The sequence below is a fragment of the Serinus canaria genome, chromosome 8, assembly GCF_022539315.1.
Source record: "Serinus canaria isolate serCan28SL12 chromosome 8, serCan2020, whole genome shotgun sequence".
NCBI lineage: Eukaryota > Metazoa > Chordata > Aves > Passeriformes > Fringillidae > Serinus > Serinus canaria.
The window spans coordinates 7,594,447-7,620,284 of record NC_066322.1 but is presented as its reverse complement, the minus strand read 5'-3'; the positions used below and the strand labels follow the sequence as shown (position 1 = coordinate 7,620,284).

Here is a 25,838-nt window from a genome sequence, read left to right as displayed (position 1 = left end):
AAAAGCCTCTAGTGGATAATGAGCCTACAGGGAGGCACTGCTCCCAGGGAGCCTCAGACTGGGGAGCAGGGGTGGATGTGGGCCTCACGTTAGCAGTGCAATTAATGAGCAAGTAGGCAACCAGCATCTGCAAGAAAAATCTGGGAGAGAGGGGAATAAAACAAAGTGAGAGAGAGGTTTTGTTACCTCCCTTGAAACCAAGATCAAGCACAGCTCAGCTAAGTTTAAATTGTCCCACGTGATATGTCACGGGGTGGGGGACCACAGAGGGTGAGGTTGGGGGATGCAGGAGATGGTTCTGCTTTGAGGTCTGGGGTCTGCCTGGAGAAGACTCTGGAAGGGCTCTGCCAGCCCCAGTAGGAGCCTTTCATGATCCTCCCAAAGCTGTCCCAGCAAAGGAGAAGAGGTTTGATGTGACCCACTCCCTGTGCCCTGGTTTGGTGTGACCCACTCCCTGTGCCCTCGTGCTGGAGGGTGCCCACCTTGTCTGCAAACCAGGGTGAGAAATGTCCCTGCTGAGCACCTGGGATATGTCACAGGGTCCAGCCCTCTCCTCCTTCCCGCCCATGTCCTGGGACACAAGGGTCCTACCAGGGCTGGCAGAGCCTCTCCAGAGCTGGCTGTGGGGCTCAAGCCTTCTCCAGGCAGACTTCAAAGCAGAACCATCTCCTGTATCCCAGTGGGTGTCACCAACAGGTAAACGGGCAGGAGAAAGGACCACTGGTAAAGGACACCAGGGGGAATGGGAGGAATCCTCACACCCCAGAGCTGTGTGCTGGCCCTCTCTGATGATCCATGGAGACCAAGCTCCTGCTGAAAAATGTTAGTCACAGTCCTGCCCGGCCTCTGCTCCCCACTCACACCTTCTTGACCCTGTTAATTATTACAAGGGAAACGATGAAGGCCGACGTGCATTTAAGTCCAGCGTGAGGGAGCAAATCCCCAGTTTGCTCAGAGCCATGAGCCAGCAGACCACAGCCACCACGGAGCTGCCTGGGCTGCCAGGGGACACGGCAGCAGCCTTTGCAGTGGCAGACATCGTCGTGGTGGTTCTGTACTTTGTCTTTATCCTCGCTGTGGGGATATGGGTGAGTCCCTGGGGCTGGGTCTGCTTGAGCCAGAGAGGCTTGGATGCTCCCTGCACTCCTCCTGGGTACAAAGGGGTTTGCTTTGTACAACATGGCATCCTCTGCACAACTTATCCCGGGGCCTGTGGAGCAAATTTGGGGGTGACAGGAATCCTTCTGTGAGCCTTCACTTCCACCCCACACGGGGACAGCTGTGGGATCACTCCCTGGAGGTTGTTCTGGGAATGATGCTCAGCTCCTGTGCTGCAGAGCAGTCTCACATCTGGGTGTGGACAGGCAGGAGGCAAAGGAAAAGCCAAGGTTGCACTGGAGAAGACTAAAACAGGACCTTAAGAACTTTGGAAAGATTGTTGCTAATGATTTGTTCGTGTTGTTTGGCGAAGGCCTCTGTCACAGACACCTACTGTGTTCTGCTTGGCTGAACTGTTTTTTCTTTCCCAGTTGGTGCATTCAGGGAGGTCATTAAACAGGTACAAGCAGCTTATTTCCAAAGCACGACCGTCAGAAGCCTGCACAAAAAGGGGCAGCAGCAGTGTGTGAAGCCTGGCACACCTAACAGATCCATAAAACTATTTTGGAGCTGGTGCTGAGGCCAGGCACTAAGGATTCTCCAGGCTTGGTCTGACTCAAGGAGGGTGAATGGAGGAAAACACTTTTTCCTGTTCTTTTTCCTGTGCTTCCAGTCATCGGTGCGAGCGAGCCGGGGCACTGTTGGAGGATATTTTCTGGCTGGACGATCCATGTCTTGGTGGCCTGTGAGTGAAATGCTTCCCTCTTGTTTCTCATGGTTTGAAAGCAAATTCCAGGTGTGAGAGCAGGTCTGGTGAGGAGACCCAGCCTTTACATGTTCTGACTGTAGTCTTGAGATGAAGGGGACAGGAGGATCCATAAGGAATCGTCCCACTCATCTTTGCCAGTGGGCTGCAGCATGGAGCTGCCAGGCCAAAAGGGTAGCTCAGCACCTTCAGGGTTTTCCAACTCCCAGTTTCTCTGCTAAAGTCAGCAATAAAATTGTTCCCACTGATAAAAGTCGGGGAATGCTGGCTGCCTATCTGGGTTGGAAACATCTTGGCTTGAACTCTCCACTGATGTTACCAAGTCAGGAGAGCATTAGGTAATCTAGGAATGTGTTAGCCAGTAAGGAGCATTTAAGCACTGAATCAAAAACAATCCCTAATCCCAGGACTTTGAGCCCTTGCTATTTAGAGCAGAGTTGAGTTTATTGACTAACGATGTACAGGAAATAAACTTCAAACCACTGAAGTATAAATCTTCACTATGAAGGAAAAAATAATCTATTGAAGGCACCTTTTCTTGGGAGTGAAAGGTACATATAAAGATAATTTAGAGTTGGAAAGAAATAAAAATGCCACAGGAATAAAGATTCTTCTCAGCCAATGCCAGACTCCAGAACCATATATCTCTCCAGTGAGTCGTGGGTAACGGAATGCACTCCTCAACCAAAACAGGTTTTTTCTTTTTTTCCTTTGGCTGTGCATTGCCCATAAATTCACTAGGCTAGATTTTCAGCCTCTTCCACCAGAGACACATACACCTCTCTAAAATCTGTCATTTCTTAAATGTTCTTTAAACTTCTGTCTCAGCCAAGTAACATTTAATGCAAAAGCTTAGCTTCATGGTTTTCTCTAATTAGGAGGGGGAAAATTAAAAAATACTAAAATTGAACATTTTTTTCCTCAATCTTGTTCTTTTAAACAAGATTTCTGGGGATTTTTTTCCTATTAAAAAAATCCCCCAAACAAATCCCAAAACATCCTCACTGCTTTTGGCTCCAGCCACAGGTGGCTGCAGAGGCTGTTTGGTACAGGTCAGCTCTTGTCTCTTTTGAATTCTTTTAGGTTAAGAGCAACCTCTAATGCTGTTCACTTCTCAGATTTGTTTGTCAGAGCTGATTCCACCTCTGCAGCTCTCCTGCAGGCTCAGCTCCTTGTGGCCTTCACCTTGAGTACATGACTGGCTTATCTTCATTTTATTATTGTTTTTATCAGAGTGACAGGTTTCAGCGGTGCATTACATAGCCTCAGCTAAGACCTGATACTAAACTGCAAGATATGTGGAGGCAGAGCAAGGGTCAGCAGGGTCAGAGATGGCACCTTGCTGGCTGCCTAACAAGGGAATGGAGAAATCCACCACGTTTCATGGACACCGAGGAATCCGTGGTGTCTCCAGGCTCCCCTCCCTCTGCCGTGCCCCTGTAACAGGTGTGCTTCTCAGAACCACTGGCAAAGTGAGCCCTGATTCTGAGATTAAGCTCTGCACTGGAGTGGGGGCAGTGGAAGGGAGCAGGAATGTGCTTTACAATATAAAAATGTAGGTGAGGTGAGGAGAGGTGAAGGAAAACCCAACTCTGTGTCGGCACCCAGCTGCCTAACCACAAGCAGATGAGATCCTGGGGAAAGAGACTTTCCGTGGGGGGGAAATGCTTGGGTTGGTAGAGAAGTCCCTCAAGATGAGTGTCTCAGCTGTATCCCTGTGTTCCAGATCGGAGCCTCCCTGATGTCGACGGACGTGGGCAGCGGTTCGTTCATCGGCCTGGCGGGCACGGCAGCAGCCGGGGGCATCGCCGTCGGGGGCTTCGAGTGGAACGTGAGTGCCGGCTCTGCTGACAACTAAGATGTCACTGTTTGCACAGGGATTGGGGGTTTCCCTCCAAAATCAGGTGTTTAACACAACAAGTGCTCAACTCTCAGGAGAGAAGCCGGCAGACATTCCGACAGCCTTGGAAACATGAGATCTTTATTTTAGTTTAAGTGGAATTCACTAGGAACATTAGCTCTTTGGCCTTCCCGGTGGTGCACGGCCTTATTTTTAAGCTTTAGTCTGCACTTGTGAAGATTAAAATAAAAGATAATGGATGCCAGAAAGGTATTTGGATAATCACAGGATTCTGGGTGTAGGGAGCTGAAAAAAAAAGCAAAAAAACAAGCAGCATGTGCTCCCATATTCACTGTAAATCCATGAAAATCAGCAACACTCTCTTCACCTGGCAGCTGCCAAAGGGTGGCACCTCTGGGGTGAACATCTGGGTGTGAAGGCAGGATTCATTCTGCCCTGCTGAAGTGGCCTGGAAAATTGCCACTGACAGCACACAGGAGCATGAAAACCAGGCCCTTGGGGTGTGGTGCTAATGAAATTTCTCAGCTGATGAGGAGTGAGATTAGTGCCAGCCTCGCAAGAAGCATCACTCACCTAACTCTGAATCTCTTGCCTACCTTAGCAGAGAGTGTCAGTGGTGCCAAGCAGAGGCAGGGCCCACCAAAAGCTCTCTCCTGGGGAATGTATTCACTGCAATGTTTTTTTATAGACCATTAAAGTCACCTTTAAATCCTTTGTGAAGAAAACAGAGACTGCGTTCAGCCTGGTGCATATAGGACATAATATTGTTGTTCTCAAAGGAAATCTATTCAAGTCACTTCAGAGGCTCATGAAGACAAGATTGTGTTTCAGGGCAAATCTAACTTCACGAGTTCAGATTAATTTATTTCAGATTGGAAAGAGAACTTACATATGCCATTACTCTCTCCCTCTGCCATGGGACATCATTCAGCTGGAGGGATCATATGAGCATCTTTCACCACAGCCAGTCTCTGCCACTGCAGGAGCCATGGCTGCTCTCAATCAGTCACAATCTCTGCTCACAGGGATCAGGTTTTTCTTCTGAAAACTTAAATAACTGATCAAAATAAATGTAATGATGAAAGAAAATGGCTGGAGACAACCAGAAGTTGAGGTTTGATGATCCAATTTACCTTTAAGTTCTCCTGTTTGGGCTTTTGCTGGGAGTTGGAGAAGAAATACATGAGGAATGCCTTTACACTTTCCAAAAGACTCTTCACCTGTGGCAAAGCAACTAAAGTGCCTCTTTATCTACCAGTGACAGAAGCACATCTGCACCAGCCTGCAAGGAGAACATCCCAGCAGAGTCTTGCTGTTGCTTATTTTTATGCTCCGCAGGGACAGTCTGCTGCCTCAGCCTCATCACTTGCTAACTGAGCAACAAACAGATGCTCCCATCCTGCTCTGAATCACTTAACTCTTCACTGCCACAGCATCAGTGGTTTTAAAGACCTCCAAATACACCACCATCTTTCAGAGAACCAGCACAACAGAATACACCACCTTGCTCAAAAGACCAGGGGATGGAAGAGGAAGTGACACCCATGACAGAGAGAAATACAGGCCTTAGGAGTGGATCTTCAAAAGCTTTTGGCTGAATTGAAATAATTCCTCCAGCTGCTGGCTCATCTTCTGAGCAGGGAGAAAAAGTCAGCCTGCTTCTCAAATGTGGTATTTTTGGGTCCCCTGTCGTGGGGAGGAAAGATGAATGTGACTCCATGTTCTTAGAAGGCTAATTTATTATTTTATGCTATAATAGTAAAGAATACTATACTAAAACTATGCTAAAGAAGAGAGAAAGGATACATCCAGGAGGCTAGAAAATAGTAATGAAAAACTCCTGACTCTCTCCTCAGAGTCTGACAGCAATTGGTCATTATGTTAAAACAATTCACATGAAACCAATGAAACAATGACCAGTAGGTAAACAATGTCCAAACCACATTCCAAAGCAGGAAAACACAGGAGAAGCAATCAGGTAATTATTGTTTTCATTTTTGTCTGAGGCTTCTCAGCTCCCCAGGTAAAGAAATCCTGGCAAAGGGATTTTTCAGAAAATATGATGGTGGCACTCAAATACATCACATGGCACTGTACCTTTCTTCTTTCTTAGGATGGCTACTGCCAGAACAGGGGGAAGAGCTGTTGTCATGTGTTGAGTCCTGTGCCTTTATTCTCTGTCTCTTTAACAGGCCATCTGGCCACTGCTGGCTCTGGGCTGGATCTTTGTGCCAGTTTACATCGCAGCAGGAGTTGTCACCCTGCCTGAGTACCTGAAGAAGAGGTTTGGAGGGCAGAGGCTGCAAATCTACACGTCTGTGCTGTCCCTGATTCTCTATATATTCACCAGGATATCCGTATGTATCCAGCTGAACACCTCCCTCATGTCCAGGGCAGGGAGAGGGCATCCTGGTACAAGGCAGGGCTGCTCAGAGAGAGCCCCTTGAAAGGACCAGCCCTGCTCCCAGGAGCAGCTGCAGTGTGTTAGTGTGCTGCTCTTGCCTCTGTATTGATCATGGAGACCTTTCCTAAGAGAGAGACAGAGCCCTCATTAAACAGCAATGCACAGTGAGAACTTTACAGGGATGTGCACCTAATTACTAAACAGTGTAAGTACTGTGGGCTGTCTGCCTGCTTCTCCTCTTCTATCACATCAAACCTTAGGCATCAGAGGTAGAGAAAGGGCTGCTTTATCCCATGTGAAAATCTGGCTGGCTGCATCTTGTAGAGATGAAATACTCTTAAATTATCATAAACCTGCTGTTATTCTTGTAGTTGAGTTTTCAGCATTAGGTATTTTGTGGTTGTTCCTCTCTCTTTCTCACTTGTGTTGCACAAAAGGGTTCAGGGAAAGGGAGGTAAGTTCTGGCTTAAGACAAAATGCAGCATCTTTTTTGAATTGCTTGTAGCAGTTTACCCAGCTGGTAACCAAAACCCAGTGTACTGGGTATACTGGTATTTCTCCCTTTTAAATGCCATTAAAAAAACCCCAGAAATTATGCTCAGATAAGAACTACCTGTGCCCTTGGAGGGAGAGGAGTGTATTTGAGAGTCCATTACAGGGACTGAAGATGTCAGTCCTTTGTCTCCAGCTGATTATCCCAAGGTCAGTACAAGCCAGGTTTCACTAGACCCTTCTGAAATATTCAGATGTCAAATTGCCTTGGGAGACACTGACTGGAGATAAAACACTCATGTGGCTTCAAGGTCCCTCTCCCAGGCTTATTATGTCTCAGCTCCTGGGAGGGGCATTGAGAAGAGCTCCAGCCTGGGAGTGTGGGATAGATTTTCCCCTCTAATGGGCAGCTCTTGGTCATGTCACCCACTGCTGTCACCACTGCCTCCAGCTTTGCTCTGTGGGACCAGAGCACAGCCCTGGGTGACAGAGTGAGTGAGGTCTCGCAAAAAGGCACTTAAAGCCTCTTTACCTGTGAGGGATAAAGAGCAACTCTCTCCTGCAGCAGCCCAGAGTGAGCACAGCCACACAGACAAGGTATGAAACAGAGCTGTCTTTCAGAGTGACCTTCAGCAGAGCAGCATTTGCCAGTGCTTTTCAGAGCAGGACCCTGGCCCCCATCACTGCAGTTTCATCTCAGTGGTTTCTCCTCTGCGCAGCCAGTTCACGCGTGGCTGACGGATGTGGCTGGGGGAGTTTATGGCCATGACAGGTGCTTTCTATTAAGCAGAGCTATTGTTTGTGGAGAGCTCATTTAGCGGCTGGCTGGACAGCAGGCTCTTGGTTACAAGAAGGATTTTTCTCCCTGTGCTTTCTGCCCAAACGTAGGTCAACAACCAGGGCACTGCAGAGTCTTCTTGGCTTGCAAAGAAAACAGAGATCTCAATAAGCAGTGTTGTCAGAGGACTGATCCCGCACGGCTACGGAGGTGGTTGTGTTCCCTGCTGGGAAACCAAACCCCAGAAGGGGCAGGGATTCCTGTGGAATGCTGGCTGTGCCTGTTGTGTTTCAGGCCCACAGAGGTCAGGGATTGCACTAACTCCTTCCTTTTAAGGTGTTCATTTCAGATACAGCAAATGGAATTCTTGCCCCATCCCTTCTGTCTTCCTTGGTAAAGGTCTTCACCTGTATCTCACCCCATACAGACTCACAGGTGTCCTTCTACCTTTGCCAACATAAACATCTCCCATATCACTTTCTGCCATTTGGAATGATGTTATCTGTGTAATTCCAGGTTTCATCCGGTTTCTGGTGTCATTCTGCCAGAAGATCCAAACAAAATACAGCTGATGGGACTTTCTGTATTTCTAGTGAGGTCCTCAGCAGGTATAACCTGTTTTTCTGGAGTCACTCTAAGGTGCTGGACTGCATGAACAGAAAAACCACCTGCCGACCTTCTCAGATAAACCAATCATGGTGCAAGACATCAGTGACTCTTTAGGAGTCTTTCAAGAGGGAGTGTCTCTGGACCATGAGGCCAGAGGCAGCCCTGGGAAGAATAAGGTCTCTGCTATCTCCCCCTCCTTCCCTCCTGTGTCTGCCTGTGGATATGGGCTCTGCTATCCAGGGATGTCACAGTCACCAAAAGAAGTGACAGCTTACACCAGTCCTTCTCTGTGCCAGCCAGGATTCTATGCCTCACGATTGTCTTTATTTTGATGACTTTTTAATCCCTTGGCATAGCACCTTCATTTCCACCCTGCTGCTCTCCCAGTTCCTGAAAGCTCTGACCCAGAGGAAAGTCAAAATAAAGAGCAACAAGGAAGGTTCAGAACCAAGAGTCCCAACAGCTCTTCTCCTCCCCTTCCAGTTCACCTTGCTGGTGTCCTCCCCTGTCAGTGCTTCCAGCCGCAGAGGGCTGCAGGCTGCTTTATTAGATTTCCCTTGCACGAAGCACTGCTAACGCCAGACTGCCCTTGGTTTTTTTATTCCAGACAGACATTTTTGCTGGAGCATTGTTCATCCAAACTGCTTTGGGCTGGAACCTCTACTTGTCCACTGTGGTCCTGCTAGCAGTGACTGCTGTCTACACCATAGCTGGTAAATAGCTGGTTTTAAAGGACATGTTACAAACTGGAAGCTAAGATATAAGCTTCCCATTTCCTACAGAGGGGAGAGAGTATTCAGGCTCTGGGCTAAAGGGAGAGATTGCCTCAGTTGCTGGAAGTACCTGCCTTGTCACTCACAGCCGTTGGAGACCTTTGACTCTTCCCCTCTCCCCTCTTGGCCCATGGGAAGGAGGTACAGGGGAAGCATCCCTGTTTATAGAGGATTTTCTAACACTGCACAAGGCTCTGGGCTCCCTCTGTGCAGGAAGTTATTACTGCCCATATTTGCTATTTTGTTCTCTTTCTGCAAAATTAGCAACTTTAGCTGTTAAGATGCTGAGCTGCCTACGAGTTCTCTCATGAACATGGAAAACCTTCCACACTGTTCCTCATGGGAGGGCTTGTGACAGCTGTGGGCTCCAGAGGACCAGCTCAGTGCCAGCTTCTCCCAGTGGGTCTGGCCTGAAATCCCAGGGCTGGGGCTAAAGAAACCTTTTTTCCAGGTGAGGTAGCTGTTTCCCTGTGCATGGTGACACACTGACTGCTGTCTCTGGTTCTCCTGGCAGGGGGTTTGACTGCTGTGATTTACACAGACGTGCTGCAGACCCTGATCATGGTGCTGGGAGCTTTGGTCCTCATGTTCATAGGTAAGGGGAACCTGCAGTGGCACTGTAGTGGTCCCAAGGCCACCAGACCTTAGCAGGTGCCTTGCCCTTTCATGTGTGGTGCAGAAATGAGTTTGAACCACTCACAGAAGTGGTGCCAGCACAAGTCTCATTCCCCAAGCCATCAAACTGTCTTCATCCTTGCTAACTGTATGGAGGTGAGGCTCTGAATATCTTCACCTCACTGGAGGTGCCAGAGAACTTTGGAACATCACATTCTCAGAGCCAAATTCAGCTCTCATTTAGCCCATGTCTCAGAGTTACCCTGCTGACTTCCACTGTTGACTTTTAGAATTCTTGTGGGTGCAACTGAAAGTTATAAAAAAATAAAGAGCAACAAGGAAATGACCATAATCAGTCTTTGTTTTAAGCCTCCTTGGCAAACAGAAATATCTAAACTAGTTTTGTTTTTTTTTTCATTTTATACTTTCTGCTCTATCTTTTGGAGGGTATATAAGTAAAATCTAGATGCTTATGACATTGCAGGGATTAGGATCATGAAGGTTTTCCTGCATTGATCCTCTTCCAAAATGTATTGTTTAAACCAGAAGGACTCTGGGCAAAATCCAGCTGACTTCTGTAGAAACTTTGACTGCAAAAAGCAAGGGTGGAATGAAAATAAAGGAGATAACAGGAAGATAAAAGAAAAGAAATCACGAGACTCAGATTAGATAATAACTTTGCATGATGCAACAGCCCTTAAATCACTGGCATTTTCTTTACAGGATTTGAAAAAGTTGGCTGGTATGAAGGACTTAAGGAGAAATACAGCACAGCAATACCAAAGATCACAGTCCCAAACACAGACTGTCACCTCCCACGGGCAGATGCCTTTCATTTGTTCAGGGATCCCATCACAGGAGACATTCCCTGGCCTGGCCTTGTATTTGGTCTCACTGTGGTGGCTCTTTGGTGCTGGTGCACTGACCAGGTAAATTAAACCTTTCTCTCAGCAGACAAACCACCACAGTGTTATTTTTAGTCCACTCCTCAGTCTGTCGATCTGTAAGCTGAAAAATCACTGTGCCTCAGTGTGCAGGATTGCTACTGTTTTTACTGGTCTAGACCAGAATGTCTCACTCCTTCCACCTTCTCAGCAAGCTGCTAATTTTATGCACTTCTTAGTGCAGTGAGAACAGGTTGTTTTCATCCATCTTTATCCCACTGTGGGCTGGTGAGTACTGGGAGTCTTCGTGCAGTTATCATGACAAGGATATAAAAATGTGAATCTGGAGCTGGCTGTGCTGTGACCTTGAGTAGACCTCCAGACAATATTCCTTTATTCATATTCCCAGATGTCTCGTGTCCCTTATTCCTTTCCAAGCTACAAACAAAGAAAGCTGAGTGTGTTTCTCTAGACTTGGTGCTTCTGAACTTTCAGATGGGATAATTATGAAACCCCACCACTGAGCTTTTACCAAAACACCCACAGTCTGCTTCATTCCCTGTCTCTTGCTGCCATACAGCTGCTGTCTCCAGCCCTCAAGGTGGCTTCATTTCAGTCAAGGGTGAAATTATTCCTGTAAAGGAAATTTCCACGCTGCCCTCTCCTGTAGCCTGTGGACTGAGCTCTGAGTGGTGGCAGCAGGCTGCAGTCAGTGAGGTGGGAAAGTTGTCCTTGGCATGCAAAACACCCTGGGATCCTGTGGGATGAAAGTCATCCCTGAGAAGGAGAGCCAGAGAGAATGGATCTTGCTCTCTCTGCTGTGCTCCCCTTTCATTCTCTGCTCCCTTTCTGCACTGGTTGCAGGTGATGGTCCAGAGGTCTCTCTCTGCCAAGAACCTCTCCCATGCCAAAGGTGGATCAGTGTTTGCAGGATATCTGAAACTCTTCCCTGTTTTTTTCCTTGTCATGCCAGGAATGATCAGCAGAGCTCTTTTCCCAGGTAAGCCTTCCCATCTTCCTTGACATGGGGCCCCACACCTGCTTTGACCACTAATCCCATGCAGGTCTGACAGCATTTTACATCCTAGAAACTGCTGTACTGCAGGCATGTTCATAGAGATTCCTGTTGCACCATGGTGTTCCTAAGCCCTCCTCCACCTCCAGTTCTCCCACAGTGGAAGAAATCCCCAGGAGTAGGGGCATACTTTGCCCTTGGGGGCATTTTAGTCCATGCTATGGGCATTGCATTCATCTGTCTATCTGGAGGGAGTCAGGGAAATTAAATTCATGGAGCACTGAGGTTGTCCTTCAGATCCTATGGATTAGATCCATTTGGTATCTTGGAGAGTTTTAGAAACCTCCCACACAGGTTCATTTAGGTCCTGGTGGATTAGGCTAAATGAGCCTCCCTAAAGTCCCAAGGAACTCTCATTGCTAGTTTCTCCAGAGCCTCCCCCTTTCCAGGAAGAATAACTTGGTTAGAAGGACCACTCCCAGAGGAAAGAGCCTATTTCCCAGATTGCCTAAACAGGAGTAAGTGAGCCTCCAGCATCCCTGGGAACCAGCTGACAGGTTCATGGAAACAGTCCAGTTCCCACAAGTGACAAATCATCAAGGATTACAGTTATGCAACACCCAGGAGAGGTTCAGCTGTATCATGAACAGAATTTCAAAATGTCATCTCAAAGTTTCACCTCTATTATATGATATAAAGCATTTTCTAGCTCCACTCATTGTAGCTGTATTCCACCTCTGAATTTATAATAAACTGCACAAGGCATCAGGATTTGTTCCCTTGATCTGCAGTGGGGTTTGCACTGACTCCTTGTTGTTCCCCTGTGCTCTCCAGATGAAGTGGCCTGCGTGGACCCAGAGGTCTGCAAAAGGATCTGTGGAGCTGCTGTGGGTTGTTCCAACATTGCCTACCCCAAACTGGTCATTGAACTCATGCCTGATGGTGAGGAGCACCCTTGTGGGGCTGGGCTTGGGCCGGGCTCTGCACGGGGGGATCAGGCTGCCCTTACCCATCCTAAGGATGTGGGAATCTTACCAGACAGCAGGATGGAAAAAACAGAGCTAGGAGGCCCAGCCCTGATTCCCTTCTGTGTCTGCCTCCTGCAGGGCTCCGGGGTTTGATGATTGCAGTGATGATGGCAGCCCTGATGAGCTCCCTCACCTCTGTGTTCAACAGCAGCAGCACCCTCTTCGTGCTGGACATCTGGCAGCGGCTCCGCAGGCAGCCCTCCGAGCAGGAGCTGATGATTGTGGGCAGGTCCTTGCATTTATTTATGTCTCATTCCTCTCATCATCTGTTCTGAGAGCAGCTTTTGCCTCCTCCAGGCTGGACTCACTGAGAAAAATCTGGTGCCTGCAATACAGAGCAGGGGGACAGCTTGGGAAAGAGCGTTGTGTTTTCCAGCTTCATCTTGGATAGGCCTGGTCAAGGAGAAACTCTGAGTGTTCCACTGAGCTAAGCAGATAATTGCCTGTCTTCTCTCTAAAGTTGTTATAAAAACTGCTTTAATCGTAACTTTTAGAAAAGCCAAAAGTGTTCTTGAGTCATTGTCACCAGAGGTCTATAAAAAAAGTTATTTTTGCATCATACAGGAGTGAGATATTGCAATTACTTTTTTTTTTCTTTTTTCTTCAGGGGAAAGTGCAGAGCTGAGCCTCCCAGCTTTCTGTCTCTGAGATAAGTTGTAGTGTCCTTTGCAGATGAGCTATACCAGGGGGATATAAAGTTCTCCTCCAGACAGGGGAATTTAGGCTGTATTCAGAGTGGAGGTTTTGCTCTCCAGTCATGAGCATTAAGGTCTAAACTTTGCTGAGGCATAGCTGAAGGCTGCAGGCAAACTCAACTCACACTTCACCATGGCAGAGTGGGTAGAGGACGAGTCCCTGTTGCTCAGCACTGTGGGCAAACCTCTGTGGCACACAGTGCAAAGGCAGAGGAAGGTTTCAATATTCACCTGACCCCCAAACACAACTTTAATAAGTAGCAAACGAGTTGGAATTGGGCAAAGGCAAGAGACTGAGCACATAACCTGCCTGGAGAGGTGGCAGAAAGATGCTTCCACAAGCCACCAGCTGTCTCTTTCTGTCCTATCCAAGAGCAAGGTCATTGAAGACCATGTCACACTTCAGGACACATCAGGAGAACAATTTTCTCTTTTCCTGTCTACAAGGAAACGTTCTCAAGAGCGATCTGTGGATTTTTCCTTAGAAAATTTCAAGAGCAACTGGGAGCGTGTTTTGCTGCAAATCCACCTACAGAGGTAGTAAAATTTTATCCTTCTCTTTCAGAGTCTTCACCCTCATCCTTGTGGTCATCAGCATTCTCTGGATCCCAATGGTTCAGTCGGCCAACAGTGGGAAGCTCTTTGACTACATTCAGTCCATAGGCAGCTACCTGAGCCCACCAATTGCAGCCCTCTTCATCCTGGCAATCTTCTGCAAGAGGGTGAATGAGCCTGTAAGTGAAGTGTCAACAACCAAGTGATATGTGTGTTTAATTTGAAAAAATAAATTGATATCTCTTCCCTCAGTACTAAGCCTTTGAGACTGCCTAAACTCAGAGTCAGCCCAGCTGCAGAGTGACAATGAGACAGCCTTTCCTGGCATGCTTTAGTGGATCTTAGCCCAGGCTCTAGTGGGTGTGGGTTTGCTTCTAAGAAGTCACTGCAAGTGGTACTTTTTGGCAGCCCCATTTGAAAGCATGAAAGGGAAGTTGCTCTGCCGTTTAGGGATGATGTGTCCAAGGCTCATTGGAGGGGTGCTGTTAGGAGGAGATTCTTGCATTGTTTGTGCTCTGTGTGCTCCATGTTGGAGAGAAAATGAGGGTTTTTACCTGAAAAAATTCTCCTTTGATGCCCCTCAGTGTGGATTTCCACCAGGCATAAAAAGTCTAGGGAAAGAGGGAGAGGAGAGGGAAAACTACAAGCAGAGGTAATTTGCAGTGACCTTTCCTCTGTGCTTGCCTTTTCCCAGGGTGCTTTCTGGGGCCTTATAGCTGGCTTTGTTGTTGGTGTGATTCGGATGATCATGGAGTTCAGTTCCAGTGCCCCGTCCTGTGGGGAGGAGGACAGGAGACCAGCTGTGCTAAAGGATGTGCACTACCTCTACTTTGCCCTCATCCTCTTTGTCCTCACTGCCATTGTCATCGTCCTCGTCAGCCTCTGCACACCCCCCATCCCTGAAGAAAAGGTAAGTGACTCGCAGCCACACCCTTTTCCCAGAGCCCCCGTTTGGATACCAACATTCCCTGGGATCTGCCCTTCCCTGCTCCTGCAGTGGCCAGGAAATGGTGTGTAATGCATGTGCTGCCAAGAAGCCCTTGCTCCTCAGCTCTGCCTGTTCCCCAGACCACAGAGTGTTAATGCTGCTGAGCACTGAGTGCTTCAAATTGAGTGTGAGTTCCCATGCTGTGCCCAGAGCTGGGCAGACACCACAGCCCATCATAACTGCTAGAGAAAGAAAAGAAGAAGGGGAAGGAGTTGAAATCACATTACAGAGCACTGCTGAGGAGGAATTAAATATATCTAATTGTTGCATCTAGCCTGCTTCAGCAGAGCCAGCATCAATCTTGCAGGCAAACAAGATTAATATCTTTTGCAACATGGGCATTTAGGAAAATAACATTTTGTCCCAATGTGATCTCAATTAAATTTAATAACTTTGAGGGAAGCGCGACTTTCTTTTACTTAGCACATTAAAATGGTGCAGGGTTGGGAGGTTTTATATTATAAAACCTTAAAGTGACTCTTCCCAGTCCCAAGTTTTAAAGCAGCTGCCAATATAACAAAACTACCTCTCAGCAAAGGTTACTGGATAGATTAAAAAGACCTATTTTTTCCTGTCTAACTGCTTGAGAGAGAAAATGCTGTGATGGCATCAATCTGTTGCTTCCTCATAACTTGTAAAGCATTAAGCAGCTCCATGGATGTTTGATGGAATGTTATAGGTGTCAAAGAGACCCTGCTCCTGAAGATTACATGAAAGCAGGTGCTCAGATAGGGGAGAGGAGGGGGGAGAGAGGCTGGCTTTGTGTCTGCTTGGAGATAAACTCTCAGCTTTTATTAGCTATCAGAGGATCCACATGGGAGAGAGAAATACTGGCAAGGAGGCACCATTAGTTCTGCTGCTTACGTTGTTCATGACTGCTCAGGGGTGGCCAGATGGTTGCCAGCAATTAATTACTGTGGTTTAATGAGTTCCCACTTATCATCTGACCTGTGATAGCTAAACATGTGCAGTGCTCCCTGCCCACAGCAATAGCAAGATAAGATGCATTAACACAGCACTGGAGAACAGTGAGCATCAAACCAGCAGTTCAGGAGATGGAGAAACGTGCCCCAGCACCTCCAGGCTTTTTAGTCTGACCTCAGAGGTATGAAAACATTTCAAGCATCTTCTAGGAGGGGCATTTCAGCGTGGACCCCACTATAAAACAATTAGAGAAAGAGAGGGTACCATCTCAGACTCCCCAGGGGAGATTTTCAGTGGTATTTCTACTGACACGTGGAGTTTATAGGTGCTGGATGTAAGTGACCTTATTTAACACATTCTTCAAAGAGCCAGAGCTATGGTTAGGCAGGGCAGGATTCTCTCTGTGTGCAGTTATCCCAGAGGAACAAAGGATGAGAGGTGGCCAGGGAGGGAGGAGAGCTTGCTGAAGGGCAGCACTGGCCAGGAACTACCATCAGCTGGGCTTTTTGGGGTAAATTTTCCCAATAGAGATGCTCAGGATAGCCTTTTGGTCTGCCATGGACCCCACACAGTGCTGAGCTCAGTGCTTGACCCCTGTGTAAGAGATTCTGTTATAGAAAATGAGTGAGAATGAATGATACTGGACACAGAGACCAATCATCTGGTCTTTGTGATGGCCATCCCATGTGCCCCCTGCCCCTCAGTATCTTCCCATCACAAGGAAAATGGGATGGACTGCCAGGAAATTCATGCCACTAAGCAGTAGCTCATTCCCTCTTTCCATAGCTCAGTAGGAATGGGAGAGTCTGTCCCCACTTCTTCTTGTCTGATTCCATTCAGTTTCTACTATTTATCCCCAATTTCAACAGGAAAGGTCTGCCCTTGTTCCTCAGAGAACAGCCAGAGGGAGGTGTGGGGTTTGACTGAAGTAGGAGACAACACTGCTGGGTTTCTGCCTGTCTGGCAGGAATCTGAGTGGGCAGCACTGAGACCAAAATATTTTATTTTCCTGGGTCAGATTCACCCCAGGTTTTGCCCTGGACATGAGCAGAGGTGTGGGTTTGCACCATCTCTTCTGGTGACATGGTTTCTCATGGCTTGCCCCCTCATCTCCAGTGAGTCTGGGGCTGTGCTGGCTCAGGCACAGAAGTGTTTGGGGAAGGAAGGGCAGGAAGTGGAGATCAGGGTGGGTGTGCCAGGCTCTGACTGCCTGGGTAGAAAGTGGCCTTTGTGTTTGGCCATTACTGACTTGGCATGCACGTGGGCAAACCTGTGGTGAAGAGCCTGAGTGTCCCTGTGGCAGTGGCTGGGAGGGGGATGCTGTGCTGGCTGTCCTGCACAGGACCTACACAGGACCTCTGGAGCTCTGGAGCTTCCTGGTCAGTCAATTCCCTTCCTGAGCCTCGGGTGTTCCTTCCTAAGGCTCACCTGGGGCTGGTTCTGCTCATCCTTAACTGCAGTGCTTGGGGATGGAATGATGAAAGACATGGTACAAGAGCTAGGAATTGTGTCATTTGTTTTGTCAAGCAAAAAGAGTAGAAAAACAAGGCAGCAAAGCCAAAGCTGAGGAAATGCAGTGATAGATCATACCTCAGCAGATGTAAATCACCACAGCTCCATTGCCTTCAAAGACCAGGAACAGCTGTTGAGCACAGTTATGTCACTTTGCACCAGCTGAGGATCTACACTGGACAACTTTAAATATTGAATCTCAATGCTTTTGAGATAGTAAATGGGCAAAAGGAGAAAAGAGATTTGTATCTGATGTTAGAGTGGTACAGCTAATGTTCCTGGCTTTAAATGAATTACAATCTGAGAACTGCAAGCTGTAGCATTTTCTCCTGCTGTTTTGGACACTCTCCCATCCCTGTGGTGATTGATGCTGTGCTGGAAAACAAGATGCAAGGAATTTGTTTGGTATGCTCCAGAGTTCATATGTCTTCATTGTAGGTAGTCCATATTGTGTCACGCCGTCCTTGAAAACCCTGCAAAAGAGCTTACAATTAAATTTGAGACTGTGAAGCTGAAACACAACTGTCAGGTGCCAGATGGCATTTTGGAACAGAAGGATTTATTCTAGTTTACAAACAACAAAAGGAAAACTTTGCTGAGTTCTTGCAAACTCCCTTGCCCAAGGAGACTGTGAGGGAGGAAAGGGAGGGGAGCAGCCCACAAAGCACTGAGAGCTGCACCAGCTGCCCAGGGGTCAGGGCTCACCCAGGCAGGCTGATGGATTGGCAATTCCATCCACTGGACTCCGGGCTTGGGATGATCTCCCCGTGTCTTGAGGTGTGGCTTCAGTGGCTCCTCTTGGTGCACAGCTTAGGAGGAGCACCAAGCCCACCTGGGCTGGCCTGAGCCCACCCTGAGAGCCCTGAGGTGCAGAGCTGGAGCTCCCACTGCATCACTTGGTGGCACTGAGAGCCCTGAGGTGCAGCAGCTGGAGCTCCCACTACATCACTTGGTGGCACTGAGAGCCCTGAGGTGCAGAGCTGGAGCTCCCACTGCATCACTTGGTGGCACTGAGAGCCCTGAGGTGCAGAGCTGGAGCTCCCACAGCATCACTTGGTGGCACTGAGAGCCAGACACGCTCAGCTCTGTGGGTGCTGACAGGAGCAAACTAAGGGGGGACACAGGGCTCCCCCAGCAGTGCCCAGGGTGATGTGCAGATGGGGGCAGAGCCACAGGGCTCCCCAGGACCCAGCACAAGGCTCCCTCCTGCCCCCTGCCCTTGGACAGGGTGGCCTCAGGCAGCACCTCCAAGGTCCCAGTCAGTAAAGCTGACACAGCTCCCTGTAGGCAATTGGTAGTGAAGCATTTTCCTGCTTTCCCCAGGCACTGCCAGCTCCTGCCTCCCCTCCCCATCCCTTTGGGAGGCTGTGCCAGGCAGGCCCAGCCAGGGGGGCTTCCATAGCCCCACAGAGCTGCTGCTGTGCCCCACAGAGCAGAGAGGGGGATCTGCAGGAGTGCAGCCAGCCCAAACCCAGCTCTCAGCTGCAGGGTGCTGTGGTGTCACCAGGAGCTCTCCAGGGTGGAGGTTTGCTTTATTGGCCACAGCAGGGGCACCAGCTCCTGGGGGGGGGGGGTGATGCCAAGAGGTTCCCTGTGTCTATGCTGCTTTTCCTTGGGAATTGCATCCCTCTGGTGGAGTCCAAGCCCCAGGTACATCCCAACCCTTGAAGATTTTGCTGCAATGTGCAGAGACAGTGGTTCAATGACACATGAGGAGAGAAAAGGGAAAAAGTTTCAGAAATCCTTTAGAACCCTAAAACTTTACTGTGTTCCAGTGACATTTCCTAAATGATTAAAAAAAAAAAAAAGCATCCCTGAGAAAGATGAGGATCATCAAATCAAAGCAATTTAGCACTTCATGACAAGAAAGATTAGCCCTGCCCAATGCTCATCTTGGTTGAAAATGATTTAAATAAAGCTATAAATCTTCTGGAAATTATGCAACATTCTGTGTCAGCTGGAAGCTTCTGCCTGGATCTGTGTGTGCAAAATTCAGAAATTGAACTCACGTTACTTTGTAAGTGACCCATTGGGGAAGTTCATTTCCATCCAGGCAGAGCAGGGAGGCAGCTGCTCCTGGGGCCTGTGTGTGACTTTGCCTGTCCTGCTGTCACCACTGCAGCCCTGCTCTGTCCCCCTCTGTCCCCCTCTGTCCCCAGGCAGTGTGGCTGGAGCTGTGAGCTGCCTTTGGGAGGGATGGATGAGCCTGTCCCTGCTGCCTTGCCTGGCCAGGGCAGGGCTCAGCAAGAGCCAGGGAGATCCTGGGCATGCCAAGGTCAGCCCCAGCAGCATCAGGCATTGCTTAACCCCAAATCTCTGAGCCCTGGGGTGTGTGACCCCCCCAGAGCTGCCAAACTGAGGTTTGATGATTGATGCCTCCTGTGCACTCCCTGTGCTCCAGGGAGATTTTCAGGCTTGCTCTGGGATAAGAGCTTCAGAACTTGGGCATTTGCAAAGCAGACTGATCATCCTTTGTGGCTTTCTGCAGAGACAGGCAAGGTCTGGTATTGGCCCATCAGAGAAATCTGGAATTAAAAAAAATCTTCTGAGGGCACAACAGCTGTCTGGGACTGACTGTATCCAGAGAGGGTGTCTTGTTTTTGATTTATTTTTATTTCTTTGACTCTGTTACCCTTCCCTGTTGGAGGGCTGCCATTCTGGAAGCAGACCATCATTGTTTCAGACCAATCACATGAGCCTTGCAAATAGGAAGCTGCTTCTCCAATGTCTGCTAAGGGGTTACTCAGAGACAGGCACAGAACAATTTCTGTTAAAAAATGGAAGGTGAGAAACCAGATTATTTAATATTTTTTCCCAGCTTTTCAACTCCAGCTGATGGTCCCAACCTTCTTACCCAGGGTGTGGGCACCTGTGCAGGAAGGAAGGGAGGGAAATTGGGAGATCACCCCAGCATCACCTTGGACCTGTGCCCCCCAAGGAGGGAGATGTCTGGGTGGCCACACTGGGACAGACAGGCAATGACCACTTTCTCTCTGTCCCACTTTGCAGCTGGATGGCCTCATGTGGTGGACCAGGCACAAAAAAGCACCTGCCCTAAACCTGGAAAACAGTGAAGCAGCAGCACAGATGGACCCAGAAAAGAATGAGAAGGACCTGGAGGAAGCTGCAGCTTCAGACATTAAGGAGGAGGCAGGTAAGGCTCTGTCTGTGCACAAACACACTCAGGTGCCTGGGAGGGCACAGCCAGGATCCCATAAACATCCCCAAAGTTCCCGCCTGGCCCATTCTCTGGAGGTGGGGCTTGCATTTGCAGTTTTAAGGATGTGACAAATGCAAGTGTTGTGGCTCTTGGTCCTCCCAAGACACCTTGATGTCACATCCCTCTGAAAGGCTCAGAAGAGCTGAGATCCCTGAAAAAAAGAGCAGCAAAACAGCAGCACAGTCTGAGGGGACCAAGAGACCCTGGGAGCTGACATGTGCACTTTGTGCATGCCCTAGAATGAACCCACAGGCCTCACTTCTCTCATTTCCATGATGCCAACAGGATCTTTGCATCTTCCCTTAGGATGTAAGGCATGGTTAAAACTCAGAGCTTAAATAGCTCTGTGTCCTACCAGAGGTATTTAATAGGAAGGAAAGCAGAGCAAAGTGACCTGAAAGAGTTGTCAGGGGACAGAACAGTAGCAGGAGATGCTGCCTAGGCTAGTTATTTTCAGAGTGGACAGAGCTTTACTCTGCAAATCTATTAAAAAATGCAGCTTTTTGGTTTTGAGCTTAACTTTTGAAGGTTACAGAGCTGGAACCTCAGAATAAAGACACACACAAAATATTTCTTCACTTCTTTACTTGCTGGTCAGTCCAAAGGACTCTGGAACCAATCACAGCCAAGCTAAACAGAAGTGAACATCTAAACAAATCCCTTGATTTTTTCTTCCTCAATAGCGTAAATTTGGGTTTAAGTGGAATGCAGTTATTCAGCATTACTTCTTATTTCTTGTCAATTCCTAGTTCACTTTACTAGCTCAGATTTTTTATAAACAAATATCTTGGTATTTTGGTAATTAGTAGAGATGAGGAAGGAAATGTGAAACACAGCAGTTGACAGTTTAATGAGTTTTTTTTTCTGAGTAACACCTTTTTCAAGGCCCTATAACATCCTGTATTTCCACAAAGGTTATATTTGGAAAGAACAGCGAGTGAAATACACACAGCACAGGACTGACAATTAAAACACACACTTCACCTGGCATGCCATGTGTAATAAACAAGCTGGGATATCTCTAAATGGACCATCATGCTGTCAGGAATTTTTAAAAGCAGATGGAATCCGCGTTGGGGAGGAGGGGGAAGAGCTTTGTTAATTAACTAATGAGTGAGTGGTGCAATCAACCCACTGCAATCAGGCTGTGCTGTACAGGGTTTAGGGAGAAGTTTTCCTTTTCCTTTTCCTTTTCCTTTTCCTTTTCCTTTTCCTTTTCCTTTCCTTTTCCTTTTCCTTTTCCTTTCCTTTTCCTTTCCTTTTCCTTTTCCTTTTCCTTTTCCTTTCCTTTCCTTATCCTTTTCACTTTTCACTTTTCACTTTTCACTCCTTTTCATCCTCCTTTTCATCCTCCTTTTCATCCTCCTTTTCATCCTCTTTTTCATCCTCCTTTTCATCCTCCTTTTCATCCTCCTTTTCATCCTCCTTTTCATCCTCCTTTTCCTTCTTTCTCCTTCTCTTTCTCCTTCTCATCCTCATTTTCATTTTCTTTCTTCTTCTCATCCTCCTTCTCCTTTCTCCTTCTTTCTCCTTCTTTCTTCTTTCTTCTTTCTCCTTCTCATCCTCCTTCTCATTTTCTTTCTCCTCTTTTCCTTTCCCCCTTTTCCTTTTTCATTTTAATTTTCATTTTCCTTTTCCCCTTTTCCCTTTTTCTTTTCCCTTCTTTCCATCATCTTGTATCTCCTACGCAAAGTGCCTCCCAAGCCCCACTCCAGTCTGGCCAATGCACTTCCAAAAAACTGGGAGAAGGGAGGGAAGAGTCCCAGTGGATTCCAACAGCCAGGTTTTGGTCTCTTCCTTGCAGCAGCCAAACGTCCCTGGTGGAAAACAGTGTACATGTGGTTCTGTGGCCTGCCCACCAACCCCACTCCCACCCTGTCCCCGGAGGAGAAAGCAGCCCTGGAGCACAGACTCACCAGCCTCGAGGAGAAGCCTCACTGGAAGATTGTGTGTGACATTAGTGCCATTCTCCTGATGGCCACCAACATCTTCCTCTGGGCATATTTTGGCTGAGCTGGGGTTATTGGCTTTTTTGGACCACACATCCCCTTAAAGCATGGCAAAGCAACACCAAGCAGGATGAGGAAAACTGGGACAACTTTTAAACATTTGAGATAATTTTTTTCCTCTAAGGAACATTCAGTTTTGCAGAGAGTAGTTGTGTTAAGCCTATTTTTTTTTTTAAATGACAAAATATTTTTGATCTTTGATTACGTGATGAGTTCTGCCCATCTCACCCCACGGATCCTTGAAGTTAACTTTTCATTTAAAATAATAATGCTGATGTTGGTTAAACAAAATAATGCACTTTGAGAGCTGTGACTGCATCTCTGAGCTTGGCCCTGACAAGGAGTGGAGACACCCACACTGCCAGATGCAGCCAGCTGTGCACCCCCAGGAGGAACACATTTCATGGGTAAGCTTATGTGACTTCACTACTCTGCTTTGAAGCACTGAAGTGAAACAAAAGAGAAAAGAATGATTGGGGAGGGGAAGTCTGAGAGATTGGGTTGAAATAAAGCAAAGCTGTCTCAAAACATCTTGACCTTTGCTTGTGTTTTCTAGGAAAACAATGTAATTAGCTAAAAAAAAAGAAAACTTAAAATGAAATCAATCAAAAAAATGGAACTCCAGCTGAACAGGAGCACTGTGCAGGCTGGTTGTGGCAGCAGGGGATGAGTTGTGGTGTCCTAACAAGAACACATTGCTCTCAGGCTGTAACCAATATCCAAGTGCATTGGCAGCAGATGTTATTAATGATGCCAATACATATTTTCTTATTAATCTTCCATACTAGGCTTGTGTCTGTCTGCAAATGATTATCATTCATTTTCCTGACAAATCTATCAAGATCATTTATTACTGTTCGGCAAAGGATCTTCTTTTAAACAAAGATTAATAACATTGCATTTTATCTGGCTGGCTGAGCCAAAGGAAATGAAATTAACAATGAGCCCTACAAACATGTCATCACTTTAATTTACCAGAAAATATTTTAAAATGTTATTTAAAAGAATATACGCTGTGGTGGGCACAGTTTATTACAAAGGAAAGGAATCAAACCGCAGGCATTTCAGCAGGGTGGAGGGTAAGCAAACAGGGCACTGGGAATTCTCTGGTTCCTCGCACTGGAGTTCTGGGACAAGGAGGGAGAGGCATCCACAGCGTCTTTGGCATGCACAGATGGGCACCTGCCCAGGGGAATTGCAGCTGGAGGTCCCTGTTCCTCAGTTAAAGTGGGTCCTAACCAGGATCCCAGCTCTCCTGGGATCTCCTGGGATTCCTGCAGGGAGCACTGCCCTCCCTGTGCTCCTACAGAAGGGAACTCCGTCAGGGTAAAGCTGGTGGGGCTCTCAGGGAGAGGAGGGCACAGGTGGGCTGAGTGCCAGCACCCTTCAGTACTTTTACTCCCCTGGAGGAAAAGAAACACACTCACTAAATTTACATGGTTTAGTTTCCTTCCTTCTGCACTCTTGTCCAATTTTCCCTTCCCAGTGCTTCTGTAATTCCTGCCTTGGGATCCTGAATCACAGCTGAAGCCACCTCCATGCCTTCCCTCCCTCTGTCTCACAGCAATCCCAACACCTCTGTGTGTCCATGTCCAGCACAGCTCACAGGGGTGACTGAAGCTGCTCCATCTGCCACAGGCTGGCACCCAGCTGCCAGTGCTGCCATTCCAGCACAGCCCAAGATCTCACCAGCAGGAGCTGGAATTCCAGGCAGTGCAGGATCACAGCCCAGCTGTCCAAGCAGGGCCAGATGGCACCACCATGCCAAAGATAACAAACAGTCACTATGTCCTCAGAGCCCGAAGCAAAGTCAGCCTCAGCTGCTGAGTTGGTGCCATTTCTGATTCCCAGGAACAAGCTGTCCCCACAAAAACTGCAGAGGGCACTTGAACAACTGTGAGCCACAGGGTGTCCCCCAAGGAGTCCCTGTGCCACAGGAGCAGGGTGGAACAGTGCAAAACAGGAACATCTGCACACACAACATCCAGTTCCTGCCCTGGGCTTTCTCTGCTGGACTGTGGTGGGGCTGCTTGACAGCACTGGGGACCAGGCACTGGGATGGAGATCACTGGGAATGGCTCCTCTGCCCTGTTCTGGTTTAGACTAACCCAGCAACTTTTAATTCTCCATTTCTTTAATTCTTTATTTCTTTATTTCTATGGGAAGGACCAGGGCAACCATTTTAAAACCCGATAATTACTGCAGCATGTGTTCTAACCAGAAATGCTGTTCTGTGACTTGTTCCTGTGGCTTCCACAAAAGCAGCATCCAGTTTAATATGTGAGACTCATAACCAGCTCACACAGTGCAATAGTTCACTTCAGTTTGAAGAAAAAAATATTCTGCTGGAAGCACAGCAAGTAGCAGTGTCAATTTTTCATTAACCTACAGCCACTGTCTCTGTAGACTTACAGCCATGAGTAAGATTACTGTTATAATTTTTTCTGGTCCCTAAGGGAAGAGGAAAAAAAACTTCTCAAAACTTTTAAGGTCATTAAAAATCCACCTTTAAATTGGAGGTAGTTTCAGTTTACTCTCATATTTCAAAATCAAATCTTAGCTGCAGTCTCACATCAAAGCAGAAATGTCAGTCGCTTTGTTTCTACTTCTGTGAAAGAACTTCCAGCTTATACACGAGTTGAATGCCAAGTAAATAGATTTTCCTGGGGAACAAAGGCAGCTTTCTTTTGTTTGTTTTAAACATATGTAAATAGAGTCCCAGGGGCTGAGCTGCCTGTCACTTCAACCAGGTTCACACTCATGTCACTCCAGCTGGTGATTTCTGACCGACCTCAGGTCAGGACTGCAGAAGTTTCCCTCCCCACTCCTCCACAGCCACATCGAGCAGCTGCTCGTGCCCTTCCCCTCCAGCCTCACACCTCAGCAAAGGGGAGGCAGAGAAATATGGATTCCTTTTCTTGCCAGTTTCTTATTCTTTTGGGTCTGATTTTGTTTTTAAGCTGTAGTTCCAGAATCACAGAAATACTCTGGTCCCCTGTCAAAGCCACTGTGCTGGTCCTGAAATCTCTGGGCAGAGAGCAGTGCCTGGAGCCCCTGGATATGGCCAGTGACCAGCTGGGCTGTGCCTACACACCAGCCATGGATTAAAGGCTGTTGGCACCCACTGCTTCAGGGTCAAGATGATGGGGGGCAGGGAAGAAACAGGAATGGATTGGTAAGAAAAATCACCTTTTTTTGGGTTTGTGTGTGTTTGTTTTAGCAGGAGGGCACCATCATTCTTGAGCTTCCTCTTTTCAGTACCAGGCACTTAAGAGTGGAGTGTGATCCTCACAGATCCTCACAGAAGACACCAAGGAGGAGCAGGACCCCTCCACCTGCTCCTGCTCCAGGGGTCAGAGCTTGGTGCAAACAACACTGAGGGCAGGCTTTGATCCTTGTATGAGCCATGCACTCCAGAGCTGGCCTCAATGGCTCTTGTGGGTCCCTTCCAGCTCAGAATATTCTGTGAAATCTGCTCACTTTTTTTTAAAAATTTTAAATTTGTAAATTTAAACCATCTGATCAATGCAAAATCGAGCACTTCATGCTTGTCATTTCCAAATGACTCAGGTTGTATCTCAGTTTGCAGTGAGGTTTTGGGTGTAAGACTGG

The 25,838-nt window shown here is 47.6% G+C and overlaps 1 protein-coding gene across 1 annotated transcript; it reads left to right on the top strand.

Moving 5' to 3' along the window:
• Positions 1 to 944: 944 nt before the first annotated feature.
• SLC5A9 (solute carrier family 5 member 9) lies at positions 945 to 22,688 on the top strand. Its single transcript, XM_018912636.2, has 14 exons — positions 945 to 1,088; positions 1,772 to 1,843; positions 3,591 to 3,695; positions 5,918 to 6,082; positions 8,616 to 8,721; positions 9,296 to 9,376; positions 10,120 to 10,325; positions 11,145 to 11,280; positions 12,130 to 12,237; positions 12,402 to 12,552; positions 13,584 to 13,752; positions 14,268 to 14,483; positions 20,007 to 20,151; positions 22,022 to 22,688. Exons 1-14 carry the CDS (start codon positions 960 to 962, stop codon positions 22,228 to 22,230), a joined length of 1,998 nt encoding a protein of 665 aa, XP_018768181.2. The 5' UTR covers positions 945 to 959; the 3' UTR covers positions 22,231 to 22,688.
• The last annotated feature ends 3,150 nt before the right edge of the window (positions 22,689 to 25,838 follow it).